The sequence below is a fragment of the Mesoplodon bidens genome (genome assembly GCF_964165515.1).
Source record: "Mesoplodon bidens genome assembly, chromosome: 2".
NCBI lineage: Eukaryota > Metazoa > Chordata > Mammalia > Artiodactyla > Ziphiidae > Mesoplodon > Mesoplodon bidens.
Window position 1 is genome coordinate 157,279,702 of NC_138177.1, and position 16,113 is coordinate 157,295,814.

At 54.0% G+C, this 16,113-nt stretch overlaps 1 protein-coding gene across 2 annotated transcripts in view; it reads left to right on the top strand.

The window, feature by feature from the left end:
• Window positions 1–6,341, top strand: part of GRIK3 (glutamate ionotropic receptor kainate type subunit 3) — a gene marked incomplete at both ends in the record, with an annotated part of 234,194 nt that extends 227,853 nt beyond the window's left edge. For both annotated transcript variants that reach the window (XM_081225397.1, XM_081225396.1), the window contains 3 exons: window positions 2,916–3,138; window positions 3,664–3,914; window positions 6,147–6,341. In XM_081225397.1, coding sequence (XP_081081523.1) covers window positions 2,916–3,138; window positions 3,664–3,914; window positions 6,147–6,341 — 669 coding nt within the window. The remainder of the gene's footprint in view (window positions 1–2,915; window positions 3,139–3,663; window positions 3,915–6,146) is intronic.
• Window positions 6,342–16,113: the final 9,772 nt, after the last annotated feature.

The following is a 16,113-nucleotide window of genomic DNA, read 5'->3' on the forward strand; positions in this document are numbered from 1 at the left end:
AAGGATGGATGGATGGATGGATGGATGGGTAAGTAAAAGGCTGGGTGGATAGTTGGATAGTTAGCTGAATGAATTAGTGTGTAGATAGTGTGTGAGTGAATGGGTGAGAACATGAACATGATGAATGAGAGGATGGGTGGGTGGATGGATAGGTAGATGGATGGCTGGATAGATGGATGCATGCATGCATGCATGCATTAGGAGATGTAAAAGGAGCCCTGATGGCCTCATACACTCCTAATTCCCACCTCTAGTAGAAGGAGAATTTGGAAAGCAGGAGAGACTGGGATGGAAAAGGAGCTGAGGTGCTAAAATCACTGATTGGAGAACAGTATTTAGTTACAATAACCAAGAGAGCAGAGTGTCTGAGGCCATGTGTCCCTGCCAAGCAGTGATGGTTGGACTTGGATAACCTGATTAGAAGAAGAGTTGGAACTGATTATCTGAAAAAGCAACGATCTTGGGAATAAAAGTAGCTTGCGTCAGTATGTGTGTAAGAGAGTGTACCAGTTACCTATAGCTGCATAACAAATTACCCCAAACTTAGTGTCTTAAAACAACAACACTATGATCTCACAGTCTGTGGGTCAGGAATCAGCTTGGCATAGCTGGGTCCTCTGTGCAGGGCCTCTCACAGGCTGGGACCAGGGTGCTGGCTAACTCTGTGGTCATCTCCAGGCTCCGCTTCTAAGCTCACTCACATGGTGGTTGGCAGCATTCAGTTCCCCCTGGGCTATTGGGCAGAGGGTTTCCATCTCCACTGACTGTCGGCTGGAGGCTGCCCTCTGTTCCTTGCTATGTGGGCCTCTCCGTGGGGCAGCTCACAGCATGGCAGCCAGCTTCCATCAGAGCAGCAAGCCAGAAGAGCTAGAGAGAGCAGAAGCAAGACAGAAGTCACAGTCTCTTGTAACCTAATCTCAGGCATGACATCCCATCACTCCTGGGGGCGGGGTTTAAAAGCAAGTCACTGAGCCCAGCCCACACTCAAGGGTAAGGGATCACACCAGGGCATGAATCCCAGGGATGGGGATCATTGGAGCCAGTTCAAAGCTTCCGACTGTAGAGAATCAGGGCGGGAAAAGTAGCAGAGTGAGAATGGACCTAAGGGAGAAGCTGGAGAAGGCAGTCTGGATATCAGAAATTATCTAGAAAATAAGAAATGTCTGGAGAGTCAGAAGAGCTGGACATCAGGAATGTTCTTAAGGGCAAGAGTAGCTAAGTGGGGAGCGGGGGGGAGCATCTGGGAGCCATGGGAGGATGGAATAGCTGGGGAGCAGGAATAGCTGATAGTGGGACAGGCTGAGGACGGCAGGAGCGGGCGGCAGCCAGCTTGCTGCCGCGATGGAACCCACTGAGGGCTCTGGGCATCTGAGCCCTTCCAGGCCTTCAGCTTCGGGGCAGATAAATTTGCAGGAGGGGAGTGGCTGCTCGTCTATGAAGGCGCCCTCAGGCCCTGTGCCCAAAGGAGGCATCCCTGGCACTCAAGAGATTTGGGGCTCAGGTGGAATCTCGAGTGGGGTGCTGCCTGCTGCTCCAGGGCTCCCTCCTCCCCCAGGCGTGCTTGGGTCTCCAGGAGCCAGTCTTGGAGGGGACAGCCTTTAGCGCTAGGAAACACCTGGAGAGGAGAAGGTCCACTTTCCTCCCAGCCCCCTCCCCCCGCCACTCCTGGCAGTCACATTTCCTCCCCCCGCCCGCAGCCCCGCGCCAGCCTGTTTGAGCGCACCCATGCCATCACACACACCGGAGCTGGGCCGGGTGCCAGTCAGACAGGCTGATATCACAAACAGGCCCAGCCAGACTTGGAAACAGCCAGGGACAATGAGGCCTGCAGAGCCACCTGCTCCCCTGGGATCAGCGGAGGCAAGGCTGATCCCTGCTGGGAGCAGGCACTAAGTTCCCAAGAAATCTCATGAGTGCATGCACCCAGGTCTGCCCAGTCTCCTCAGGCAGCAAGAAACATGGAACCATGGCCCCCTCTACTGGCCCCAGGCCCTCTCTGAGTCTCCCCAGCCAGGCGGGGCAAGCACAGCAGCCCACCCACCAGGGCTGATCTTAGGGATGCTGGTTCCATATTCATTGAGCAGCATCCTGCCCAGGACGCTCTGGAACAAGAGGCTGAGGGGGGTCTGTGGACCACCTGCTCTGACTGCCCCCACTTTTCTCCCCTCTCTGCAATTCTCACCCTGCTTCTCTTTTACTGTTTTGAAGGAGAACAGACAGGAACACTTGCCTCAGACAAATCTTCCCCTGGAGCATGGTACATAGAGCGACCTGCTTGAAGTGGGAGTGGGGGGACCAGAATCCACCGAGCTTTGCCCTCATCAGCCCCTGCCCCTCCCCCCACCCTCACAGTGGTTTCTGCGAGGCAGTGCAGCTCTATGGTTAGGAGCATGGACTCTGGAGCCAGATGGCCTGGGTTAGAAGCCTGGTTTTGCCACTTTGTGTCTGAGTAAATTAGGCAAATTGAGGCACAGCTAAACTCAATTTTCTCATCTGTAAAATGGGGCTAATGACAGTACCTACCCCTATGATTGCTGGGAAGAATCAGTGAGTTAATACAGGCAAAGCACTTAGAACAGGGCCTGCACATGTTTAATTGTTTAATAAATCTTAGAGAGAGAAAATTAATTTTTAAAAGAACAGCCTGAAAAATACTTTGCCGTGGCAAAGAGCCCAGGGTTTTCGGGTAGGTTGGCTTGACTCTCAGCTTTATGACTCAGCAGCTGTGTGTTTGGGGACCTATCCTCCCAGGCCCTCAGTTTCCACATCTGAGGAATGGGTCGCACTCCCTCGCTCTGAGGACTGTGCACAGAGTTCAGTGAGCTGGGCCCTGCTAAGGGGTGAGCTGTGCTTGATCCCCATGTGATCAGTAACTGTGTGTGCGTCCCCACCCCTCATCCCTCCCCACGGCCCAGAAATCCAAGATCTCCACCTTCGAGAAGATGTGGGCCTTCATGAGCAGCAAGCCCTCGGCCCTGGTGAAGAACAATGAGGAGGGCATCCAGCGGACGCTGACAGCCGACTACGCGCTGCTCATGGAGTCCACCACCATCGAGTACGTCACCCAGAGGAACTGCAACCTCACCCAGATCGGGGGCCTCATCGACTCCAAGGGCTACGGCATCGGCACGCCCATGGGTGAGCACGGGGCTGCAGGCGGGAGGGTGGCGGGCGACACAGGGTGAGCGAAACCACCACATCCGCTCACGCGCACACGTGGCCTCCTGCTCCCCCTCCCAGGTCACCCCACTGAGCCTTAAAAGGCAGCGTATCCTCAGCCCAGAAGCAAAAAGGTAGAGCCACAAGCCTTGCGAGGTCAGCCCTGGCCTGAGCAGAGGAGACCTGGGCAGGCACAAAGGTGGGGGGGTCAATTCAGAGATCATGCCTCCTCTCCCTGACCTCACCCCTGCTGATGCCGCCCAGATGTGCCGCAGGCCTATGGAGACAGGGATTCGTGGGCAAGACTCTCCACCCCCTATCAGGACCCTGCCACCCAGACACCATAGGTGGATTTCAAGAGGGGCCTCCTGGCACTAGGGTCCCCCTTTGGATGAGCATACTGAGAGGCCCAGTGATGGTGTCTGGCACCCACCAGGATACTGACAGGGGCGCACAGATGGACCAAAGGCTGCTGACAGCCAGGTTCCTCTCTCCCCCACTCAGGCTCCCCGTACCGGGACAAGATCACCATCGCCATCCTGCAGCTGCAGGAGGAGGACAAGCTGCACGTCCTGAAGGAGAAGTGGTGGCGGGGCAGCGGGTGTCCCGAGGAGGAAAACAAAGAGGCCAGCGCCCTGGGCGTCCAGAAGATTGGGGGCATCTTCATCGTCCTGGCCGCCGGGCTGGTCCTGTCTGTGCTGGTGGCTGTGGGCGAGTTTGTATACAAGCTCCGCAAGACAGCAGAGCGAGAGCAGGTAAGCCCCCAGAAGCTGGGGCCTGCACGGGGAAGGGAAGGAGACGGAACGGGGTCTGCGCTGGTTTCAAGCCCCCTATGTGCCAGGTGCAAGGTTCTGTCTGATCCCATCCCCACCGTAGCCCAGTCTGAATCCAGTCCACCAGGAAGCCCTGCCAGCCCCACCTCTGCACTGACTCTGGGCATGTTTTCCCCTCACTGCAGCTCCACACCAGGCCACACCCATCCTCTCCAGCTGGATCATGCACCAGCCTCCAGTCTGGCCTTCCTGCCTCCACTTTTCCTCTCGACCAGCTGCTCTCCATACAGCAGCCAGTGCCCTGTTTAAAACTTAATTCAAACCATGTCATTCCCTCGCATAAACCCCTCCAGGGTAATTGTGGAAGCTTCGTGATGCTTACATAGGGGTTCATTATACTCTTCTCTCCACTTCTGCATATATTTGGAAATTTCCATAATCAAAAGTTTAACCAGGGCTTCCCTGGTGGCGCAGTGGTTGAGAGTCCGCCTGCCGATGCAGGGGACATGGGTTCATGCCCCGGTCCGGAAAGATCCCACATGCCACGGAGTGGCTGGGCCCGTGAGCCATCGTCGCTGAGTCTGCGCGTCCGGAGCCTGTGCTCCACAACGGGAGAGGCCCGCGTACTGCAAAAAAAAAAAAAAGAAACAAACAAAAAAAAACCCAAAGAAATGCACCCAATGGAAGTGGCCAAGGACATGTGCAATTTTATTGACAAGGTTGTTTGTTGAAGTGTTAACTATAATGTGAAAAAACCTAAATGTCCAATAATAGGGAATGGTTTAAAAAATTATGATACATCTAAAAATAACAATCAAATTCATTGGGTTACATTAGAATTACATTACAATTGGAATGAGCTCCAAATTCCACTGAAAAGCCTATGAGATCTGGTCCTTGCCCACGTCTCCAACCTCCTCCTTCCCACCCTCCCCCCTCACTTACTCTGCTCCGTACACACTGGCCACATTTTTAGTCCTTAACCAAGCACATTTCTGCCTCAGGGCCTTTGCACATGCTGTTCCATCTACCTGAAATGCTCTTCCCCCAGAGCTCCATATTCTTAGAGTCTTTTGGTCATTCAGCTGAAGCTCAAGTAGTCTTCCCCACCTATCCCCCCTCCCCACCCCACTCTATCCCATTTCACTGCTTTATTCTCTTAATAATAGTTATTCCTCTCTGAAATTATTTGTTCACATGTTTATTATCTATTTCTGTCCCATCATTAGACCATGGGCTCCTAGACCATGGGCTAGGACCTTATCTGTCTTTTTCACTGCTGTGTGCCTAACACCTGGAACAGTGCTTGGCACAGAGTGGGTCTCAGTAAATAGTCTCAGAATGAAGAAAGGGAGGCGAGGAGGGATGATGTCTGCATTTAGTGGGGAAGCAAGGGGACACTTGGCAAGGTCACACAGCTGGTAAGAGGCAGGGACAGAATTCAAAGCCAGGTCCCCCTTCCCCTTCACCACACAGCCTACCTACAAACTGTCTGAGTGCTGATGCCCGGGCCTCCCTGGGCAAGTTGGGGCATTGACAGCCCCACTGCCTTCTCGACAAGCTGCAGGACAACTTCTGGCAGCTGGTCTCATAGGAGCCACTGTCATCAGTTACCTGTGGGCAGTGCTGCACTTGAGCTGTCCCTCTTGGATATCCACAGGGACCCAGGCCAGAACAGGCCACTGCCACCCACAGGCCTACAGGACCTGCCTCCCAGTTGAGAAATATGTCCTGAACTTCCCTGAGTGGGAGCTCAGTGACCCGTCCCCTCAGTTGGAAGCTCTTCCAGCAAGGTTATCCGTATATTCATCAAATGTTTCTTAAGCACTGACTCTGAGCCAGGCCTAAAGCTGGGGGCTGGGCTCATAGGGATGAAACTGGCTGGTTCCTGCCTTCAGAAGCTAGTGGAGAAAAGTCAGGCGGGTAAATTCCTCAAACATGAATGTGCATGCCAATCAGAGCCACAGTTGGCTCATCAGTAAAATGGGGCTAAGATGATACCACCTTAGACTCCAAACAAGGATGTGATGCTTTGTAGGCTGCTACTCAAAATAGTCACCTTACAGGGGGCAGAAAGCAGGTGGGGTAAACGTGTGAGGGAGACCCGGTAGTTTTAGCACAGGCTCTGGGAGGAAGGGGAGGAGTTGGCTGGAGTTGCAGGGTCGGGCCTCACCCATGTGCCCCTTGCCCTCCCACCCTGTACCCCCACCCCAGCGTTCCTTCTGCAGTACCATGGCCGACGAGATCCGCTTCTCCCTTACCTGCCAGCGTCGGGTCAAGCACAAGCCGCAGCCTCCCATGATGGTCAAGACTGACGCTGTCATCAACATGCACACGTTCAATGATCGCCGGCTTCCGGGCAAGGACAGCATGACCTGCAGCACGTCATTGGCCCCCGTGTTCCCCTAGGCACATGTGGGGTGGGGACCGCAGGCCTGCAGGCAGGGCGGAGGAAAGCAAAGGAGACTGGAAGGAACATCCCCAGTCCCCGTACTGAGTTTGGGGACCAGAGCTGCTGCCTGCCTATTGGGTCAGGAGTCCTCTGCCCTTACCTACCAGGAAACCAGCAGGCCCCCAGGCCAGCTGCTTAGGCTTCACCCTCCTCTTGTTTCTTCTGTGGGTTTCTAAAGCTGCCAGCCAAGACAGCCAAGGCCAAAGGAAGCACATGCCTCTCTCAGGCCAAACTCATCTGCCCCTCGACTCTCTTCTACAGTCAGAAGTTTCTACCATGGCCCTGCAGGGGCCAAAGCAAATGGGAAACAGCTCTTACATTGCCACTCCTTCCCCGTGAGCCCAGGCCTCCTGGAACTTGACTGTGAGACCAGAGACACAAACCTTGGGTACCTTAAGGATCTTATAGTTTGGCCGCCAATGGGAGCTGAAGATGGGGATGGCCACCCCACATGCCTGGGTAGAAGGAAGACTTAATCCCCCAGGGGCTGCTTATGTGGTCCTGATCTCCTGGACTTGACACCACCCATGGCAGCCCCTGCTTGGGCAAAGTTGAAGGCAGAGAGCCCCATAGGGGAAAAGAGGAGTTTGTAGGCTGGGGGAGAGGAGGATGCACAGAGACCGCCATTTTGAATTCTTCTGGACAATGTCCCAATGGGTCCTACTCCTCTAGGAGGTCTCTAGGAATGGAGGAGTGGTCAGAGCAGATTCTTCCCTGCATTCCGGCCAGAGGAAAGAAGACCCCCTGAATCTCTTGCAAAGGATGCCTAGAGACTGAGACAATATTTGAAGCCCAGAGGAACAGTGGATTCCATGGAAATCCCTCAGGCCCTCAAGCCTGCAGATTTTACTTTGCTGGTTACCAAGCTGTTTTCTAAACCCTGGTGGCATTAGGGAGCTTGAGCTCTTTGCCATCTACTCTTCAGCAGCTCCCCATTCCTGGCCAGTTGACCTTGACCTTCTTCTGTCATCATGGAAGGAGGAAAGTAGCCTAGATTGAAGTGAACGTCATTACCCCTCCTCTAAAGAGGATCATGTCCTATGGCACAGGCTAACTTTGGGGTAGATGGGGAAAGCCAGAGGGCCCTTAAGAACACCTGGCCTCCTGGACTTGCCAAAAGGCCGTTATGACCCCTGGTCTCTTGTCCAGAGTAGTTGGGACCTTGTGGGGTTTGGGAGTTCAGCAGAGAAGTAGTAGTAGACGAGGTACAGTGAGGGGTTGACCAGGTGATCTGTGGGTTCCAGCTAGCTGTGACAGATACCCTAGAGGTCTGTGACTCTAAGATTCTGGGAGAAGAATGAGATATGGGGGGATTAGGAACAAAGTGTCCTTAAAGAGAACACGATGGGGCCAGCAGGGCTGCCCATGGCCAAGGGCAGAGGGCAGGCTTTGAGCAAGGGAAAGGGGCCTGGAGACTCTGGACAGGGACCCAGGAGATACCAGCCATACCCCTCCACCACTCTCCTGTTTCTGCTTGGGGACCCTGGTTAGGGAAGAGCTACATTTAGGTCTCAAGAACCTTCTCAGCTGGGGTGAAGGGTAATCTCTGACTCCCCTCAGGACTCCCAAAGCAGGAGAGCACAGTGGACTCCTGTGATAAATACCGTCCCTCCTCCAAACTGAGCTGCAGGGCCAAACCGACTGGTTCCCAGAATCACAGTGGCTCCAATAGGCTGTGTGCCCTGGAGGTGGGAGAAGAGGGCTGGACATACCACGTAGCCAACACACGTCATGATAGGAAAAGCCATGCTGTTGTGAGCTCCTGGGTGTAGGAGTGTGTGTGTATCTGTGTGTGTGTGCACGCATATGTGTGTATCTTTGTATGTCTCATCTTTGGGGGCTGGGCATGAAGAGCAAACTAGGGCAGGTAACAGAGTCCAGGCGTGCAATAATAGGAGAATCCTTTGGGTTCTGACATGTGTGTATGTGTGTGCATGTGTGTGAACTGGGGGTGAGGGAGACAAAGATCTGGACAAGCAGCAGGACCCCATACATGTAAAAACAGGAGAAGCCATGTCATAATGGGGTTCTGGTGAGTATACATATGTATGCATGCGTGAACGACTGTGTATGCTTGTGTGTGTGTGCGTCTGTGCGCCAAATGGCAGAGGGTGGAGAACAGAATAACACCTGCAAACATTGCCAAATATGTTTAAATGGAGAAGCCATGTCATCAAGGGGTCATGTGTGAGCGTGCCTGCGCATGTGTGTGTGCAGTGGAGGGCGGAACCAGACAGACACGTAGCACAGGGCAATGCATGTTGTATGTGAGAAGCCACATGGGACTGGCGTTCGTGTGTGAGTGTGCTCACATACGTGTGTTCAAATGCACGCATATGTTCCAGCTCACAGCAGGAGCAGAGACGGACAATCAGGAAGGCAGGGAACCAGAGTCTGCAAACACTTCTGTCGTGGAGAGATCATTGTCACAAAGATTTGCCGAGATTGCATAGGCATGGGCACGGGGAGACTGGCCAAGTGGAGGCGAAACACTGCAGGGACTCACGGCCAGTGACTCCTTTGCTCTCGGTAGAGTGGCCCGTTTGAAGGGAAAATGACATTTTTTTGGCAGTTGCCAGATAACCAGATTCTGATGAAGGTATTTGCTGATTTTTTCTCACCAACCACAAACATGAACCACTCTCTTTATCCGGTCTAATTTCATAGCACGTGCCCACATCCATGTTCATATCACACACACACGTGTGTGCTTTTGTGTGTGACATGCCATGAATGTGTCATTTCTTCTGAGGCTATGCACATAGATAGACTGTGATGGGAAGGGCGACAAGGAGGTGGAGTGGGTAGGAAGAGCTTCATCGAAGGAGGAGAGAATGCTGGAAATCAGAGGTACAGTTCAATTTGGGAAATCCCCCGGAAGGGACTGAAATGATTTTTCGAGTCCTACACGGAGATGGGAGGACACGTGGCCTGATCTCGCCTCCCATTCAAGCCTTATGTCCGTGTGTGTGGATAATGTCCAAGCTCTGCCTGATGACCTGTTTGTCTCTGAGACCAGCCCAGCGTTCAGAGTGCAGCAGAGCCTGTTTCTGCCCACATGTGAGCTCTCTCTCTCCCGGGGTACTGAAGGTGCCACTGCATCTTGGGGATGGGGGCCGGGGAGCTATTCCCAGCAAGGCGGGTCATGTAGAATTAAAGTTCAGGCCCACCTGCCCGCGGACGAGGATCTGAGCCGCAGCAGGTGCACCTGGGCAGGGGGAGCACGCCCACACGGAGGCACTGAGGTCAGTGGCTGGGAGTGATGGAGGCATCAGTGCTGGTTTGGATGGAGCAGAGATGAGACCGGCCCGAGCAGGTGCTGGACCGTCCCTGTCTGGCCCCGCCTGCCGGCCCTGAAGAAAAGACTCCCCTACCTTCTACCCCCATCCCCTACCCCAAAAAGCCAGTGCCTCCCCTCAGCCTGATTAAACTGGCCATATTGAGGGGCATCAGTGAAGACACACACACCCCGCTAAGACCATAGGGTTTGGGGCCATGAGGGCTCCATATTTCTCTCCCCTTGACCTGTATTGGTCTCTCTTCTATGGACAGTTAAGAAAACCCTGAGAGTTTTGTCACCATTCAGGTGACTTCGAGTGTCTCTCAAGAGGCGTAAGTCCCCCTTGGCTGAGGAGCTGACTCTGAATCTCTGAAGTGTGGGAGCCACCACCCCGCAGCCAGGACTCCGCCTCTGCTAGCTGAGCACACAGGCTCCCCGCAAGGCCCCGGGCACCGGTGGAGGGCAGGTCCGGGCCAGGATGGAGGAGGGTGGCAGTGGTGGGTGGAGGCTCCAGATGCTTGGAAGTCACTCCCCTCCTTAAACTCCAGGAAGTCAGAAGTCAGACGCAGGCACGCACCCACCCAGAACAGTGGGAAGCTCCCTCCCCCCATCTTCTTGCTGGCCTCCTGCGTGTGGGCTGGACGCTGCTGCTTCATCACTCAGTGTGAAGCCCACCCCTCCCCGAGCCCTTCCCAGCTCTCTGTGCAAACATCTGGAAATAGGACCCACTCTGGCCCACATCCGTGGTCCTGTGTGGATAACCAGCTGGGAAGGGCCTTGCGGTCTGGACAAACAGCTATATTGACTTTTAACATCTGAGATGGGCCCGGCCCCATGGACAGATGGCAGGAAGTGAGCCCAGCTCTGTAGGCGGGCCTCTGGAATAGACACATCTGGAACAACCCCAGCCTGGGTGGACACATCTGGAGTGGGCCCAGCTGCTTGCCACAGTAGAAGGGCCCTGCCCTCTGTCCCCCGGCCAGTTTGAGTCGAGCCTTCATTCCAGTCCTGGCTTTGCCCTGGAGTTAGAAGTTCAGCGCTGAGGCCATACATGAAAGTCACAAAACTGTTTTTGATAGAAAGTTACTGTTCTATACATTATATATATGAATGTAAAAAGATATATATATATATATGCTGTATGTATATATATATGCACAGTGTATATATGACCTGTAGCCCATGTGTATACACACCCTTCCCCGCACGTCTGCACACAGAGTGTACATAACCCAGCCAGTATGGGTGGGGACCAGGTGAGAGATGGGGGCTGCAGCTGCGGAGTCTGGGATGGACGCCACCTGGGGCAGGTGCTGCGGAGAGCCCCGTGGGGGGAGGGATGGACCTGCGTACATCACAGCTGCAGACCCTGAGGAAGAGGGGCTGGCAGATGGCCCATGTACAGTCAGTGCCTCCTGGGGATGGGCAGGAGTGGCCCAGGGGCCTTGGCTGCATCTGAGAGGGTCTGAGGCAGAATAGCTGGACCTGGGTCTGGGGAGCAACGTCACACCAGTACTTGGCTCCTGAGTCGATATGGCAGCTCTGGTCCCAGGGCAGTTGCCAGGGAGCTGAAGGGCTGGGAAAGAGGGGCCCACTGCCTAGACCAGCTCTCAATACCTGCCTGCCCCAGGCCCAGCCACCAGGGAGGTGTCAGGCTCTGCCTGGAATACCCTGGAAGACTGGAGTATTCTAGGTGGCAAAGGCCTCTGCCTCACATTCTCAACCACATGCAAAGGCACAGCTCACAGCTAAGGAAAACCCTTTTTAAAGAGAATGGCCCCCTGGGCATTGCCAGCGTGCCAGTCTGATGTCCCTGTGCCCTTAGGTATTGACCTTATCCCCCTCCCCTGTCTTCTAGAACAGACCTCAGATCACCCCACAGTGTGTCTCCGTTTTACAGATCAAAACTGAGGCCTCCAGCAGCTATAGACCCATCAATTCCAGCCAAGAGTTTGTCCCACCTCAGACACCCTCCCCAGCCCCATTTGACCCCAAGGTCAGCTGTCAGGGAGTGACCGGGGAGCCAGAAATGTGAGCAGAACAGTGACATGGGGTGAAAGAGGCGAAGCCAAGAAGGCACTCCTCTCTGAGCACAGCCCAATGCCGTCTGTCTGCCTTCTCTCCCCTGCTGCACTTCCCCCTGCAGGGCAGTTGGCAGGGAGCTTGTGCCCCCCTCCCGCCCCCACAGTACCCGCAGACCTCCACCCCTGCCCCGCTCGGATCTGTCTGTTCTCCCCATTCCAATCCTGTAGCTAGTGGTCCTGTTGCATCACAGGTCAGAGCATTCCTAGAGCATGCAGGAGAGAAAAGGTCTGGAGTGGGCTTGCGTGTGCTCAACGGCCTGCCCTCTGCTTCGGCCCCATGCATCAGACTGGTCTGCACTTAACTCTGGGTCTGCCTCTGGGGCCCTGGCCAGAGCACATCTGAGCCCAGTGCCCTGAGGAAGGGTCTGTCCTGGCTCCAGGACAGGAATCAGAGGCTCCAGGGGCCCCCATGCCACTGTGCTCCAAGCCCCCAGCCCACCTCTGCCTGGGCCAGCTTCCTGGCTGGGCCTCCCATGATGGGGACTTGGGTTCCCAGCCCCTCAGCTGAGCCCCCAGACAGCCCCGTGTGAGACCACTGTCCCACCACCCAGACCAGAGTGCCTGGACGCCCCTCCCACTACCACTCAACATGGTTCCCACACACTGGTCTCTGGGCCATTCAGGGGATGCCCTTTGTGGACATGCAGAATTTCTATGAATATAGTTTTTTGTAAACATTTTGTAACAATTTGGGTTTCATAGTAACTGTGTTACTTGCCAATCATTCTAGGCTGATGTAAATAAATTTCCAAACAAATCCGATTATTTTCCTTTTTAAGACACTGTGATATATCAAAGTGCACAGTTTGCTGTATGAAGTAATATGGTTTTAAATTTTAAATAAAGAAATGTTTCTAGAAAACAGGGATCCCTTGAGATGTGTTTCCTGCTTCTCTTCTCTCTTCAGAACCAGAGGGTGCTGGCAGTTGAGTTGTGCCATTCACCCGGGGCTGACTCTGTCCTGGGCAAGGGACCCTGGTGACGAGCAGGTGGGTGGCTCCAGCCCAGGCTCCTGGTTCCCATTTCAGATATTGACATGGGACATCAATATTGACATCATCTGACCTCTGTCTTCCCTTGGGCACATTCCTCTCCAACTCATCTCCATCCACATAGCTACCTTGGAAGCTGCCAGGTCCTGATGTGACCCTGTCCCTTTGGCGACAGTGGGGAGGCTGGGTGAGCCTCTTATCCAAACTTGGCCAATCAGAGATCTTGCCTGAGCTTTTTCAAACTGGAAATGAGAAAGCGCTCAGTCAGTTGCTCTCAGGAGATGGAAACCGTACACATAGTAAAGGGTTCAGGGCAGGAGATTTTAAGCAGGAAGGGATTGGATATGGATATTTACAAAACCAATGAAAGATGGGGGAGCAAGGCCATGCTGGGCCTCCAGTGGCCCCCAGAACAATACAGAAGTAACCCACCAGGGGAGCGGCCCCCTCTGAAACTGGTACTAGAACCGGGAGGCAGAACACACCAGAGCTACAATCCAGGGTTCAGAAAGCCTGGATCAAGAAGTTGAGGCCACCACTGTCCCCATCACAATTGCTTGTCATCACCCAGGAAACGGTAGTGATGCTGCTGGAAAAACCTCATGTTCCCATGTCTGAAACAGCCCGTAAGGGGGAAGGAAGAGGGGCTCTGCCACACTTCTGCCTTCCAAATCTCATGCAAACAGATTTCATTGGCAGAGACTAATTTGCATCCAGAAACGTCCATGCTTCCCTATGTATGACATCATCATAATCATAGTCCAATCAGCTGTGGCCGGGTGGGGTGGGGGGGGGCGCGGTCACATCATACAATCATGGTACTCAGAGTCTTTGCTTTAAGAGAGTTGAGAAGACTGGAAAATTCCAAAAAACAGCTCTATGGATCGGGCAGGCCTCCTAAAATACGCACCCTCCCATTCCATCATCTGAGGACTTAAATAACTTGTGTCTGAGTCCCAGCTCTACCACCGACTATGTATAACCTTGAACAAGCAGCTTCACATCCCTGAGCCTCAGTTTCCTCATCTATAAAATGCATGATCATGAGTGGAGTGGTTGTAAGGGTTAAATGAGAAAAAGCAAGTTAAGTACTTAGTATAGGGCTGGGTGTATCGTAAGCCAACAAGTGACAGCAATTTTTATTAAGAAAAAGGAGGAGGAGAAGGAGAATTAGCATCTACTATGTGCTGAGCCCTCCCTGGGGGTAGAGTGGTGAGCAGTGAGGCAAGACTCCTCTCTCGGGGGACACAGAGCCTGGCCCAGAAGCCTGTCTGTGACACTCTGGGCTTTGGACCAGGGTCAGCCAGGCCTCTTGGGATAGCGGGGCTCCTCTGTCTCTGGATCGGGCAGCCTCTCTGGGAAGCCCCCGACTCTACCTCTCGGCCCATCTCCACTTGGCTGGCACTGAGCTCTCTCACTCCACGGCTCTGTCTGTAGGAGATAAGGAAGTGATGCTGGGCCTTGCCTCTCTCCCACCCCCAAGAGCAGGGTGTGCTGCCTCTCTGCCCACAGTGGGGGCGCTCCTTGCTCCTGCCCCCAAGGAAGGAGATGGAGCCCACTTCACCAGGCACTCAGTACCAGCCAAGTATCACTGCCAGCACTTTATACGCACTTCCCACGGACTGAACAACGACCCTCTGAAGGAGACACTGTTATATCCCATTTTACAATTAAGGAAGCAAAGGATCAGAGAAGTGAATGGACTTGCCCAAAGTCACACAGCTAGTCAGTGTGGCTTTCCACATGCAGAGCTGGAATACAAAAAGGGGCTATTTGACCCTCTCCACTCTCCACGTTCTGCTCCTCCCAGGACATTCCCCCTCAAGATGTGAAGCTCCTCCCTTCTCTGCTGCCTCTTGAAGGAGGGATGGCAAAGAAGGGAGGAGAAGGCAATCAGGAGGCCAGGCCTTGGCGGGGGGGGGGGGGGGGGGGCGCGCAGCCAGGTGGCTGGTGTGGCTCAGTCCCCAGCTGCTGTTAGCAGGGCTATTTCTGCCTCTGCCTCTCCTTGATCAATGTCCTTCGTGCTCCTTCCATCTCCAGGCACCAGGACACTGGCTCCTAGTTCCAATGCACTGAGCCCCCAGGAGAAGAACCTTCAAGAAGGTTCCTCAGTCAGGGATCATTGCGGCAAGGACAGAGACCTTCTCCAACCGGAGCAAAAAGAGACTTCATTATATGGGGTCTGCTGGAAGCACAACCAAGCTCCTCTCTCTTTCTCTCTCTCTCTCTCTCTCTCTCTCTCTCCCCCCACCCCCCCCCAACCCTTTTCCTTGTTCATGGCAGTAAACAGCCACCCCAGATCTGGTTTCAAGTCCCCCCTGCTCCAGGGCCCAACAGCAATGACCTAGTATGAAAATGTCCCAATTCCAAATCACCTGCCACCCCTTCAGCAGAGGGCGCTGGATGGGGACATTCTCAGCAGAGGGGTGTATTTGAGAACTGGCTCTAGACCCGCACTTCTCACACTTAAGCATACACATGCCCCGGGGATCTTGTTAAACCTAAGTCTCTGGCTCAGTGGGTCTGGGACAGGCCTGAGAGTCTGCACTGCTGACAAGCTCCCAGGTGATGCCTGGGCTGCTGGTCCTTCGCCCACACAGTGTGTAGCCAAGCCCTAGAGGGGAATATGTGCAGCATGGCCTCAGGAGACCCTCCTGCTCCAAGCTCTGAAGACCCAGGCCCATCCACCCCATTAAACAGCAGCACAGAGCTGGACCCGCCCCCCTTTTAACCCTTCTCTCGCCTCATTGGAAATGCTTATTAATTCAGTCCTACCACTGCACTGCCCTCTTCCTCCATCTCATCAAGCCCTGGAATATCTAGGCTGCAGGGGACACCAGATCACTCAGGGCCCCTCTCTAGGCCTGATGACAAGCCCCACCAAGCAGTACAATCAGGGGTGCAGGAGTTGAACTTGCTAGGCTCTGCCCCTTGCTGTGTCTTCTTCAAGCCTCAGTTTCCTTGCCTGCAGAAAAGAGAGGCTAAGACCCATCTCAGAGGGTTGTTGTAGGGATTCAATGACATTGTAGCTGCCTTGCATCTGTGCAGCTCAACCGATGGCAGCTTTTATCATGGAGGGAAAGTAACAAATAACTGGACCCCTCCCTCATATTCCAAGAGTTAGAGTGGCAAAGGCACAGAGAAATCAAAGATGGTCAAATACTCAGTTTTTAAGTTCAAAGATCTGGGTTCTGGTGTAAGACCCAAAGCCTCTGGAAGGACATAGGATCCCATTCTCCCTCCACCACTTCCCAAGTTAGGCCCAAGATCCCACAGGCTGGAGGAAGGAACCTGGGGACAGAAATGGAGTCAGACGTGGAGGGACCCCCAGGTTGCCAGTCCCAGATGATTCCAGGGAGTGGACCCCATTCTC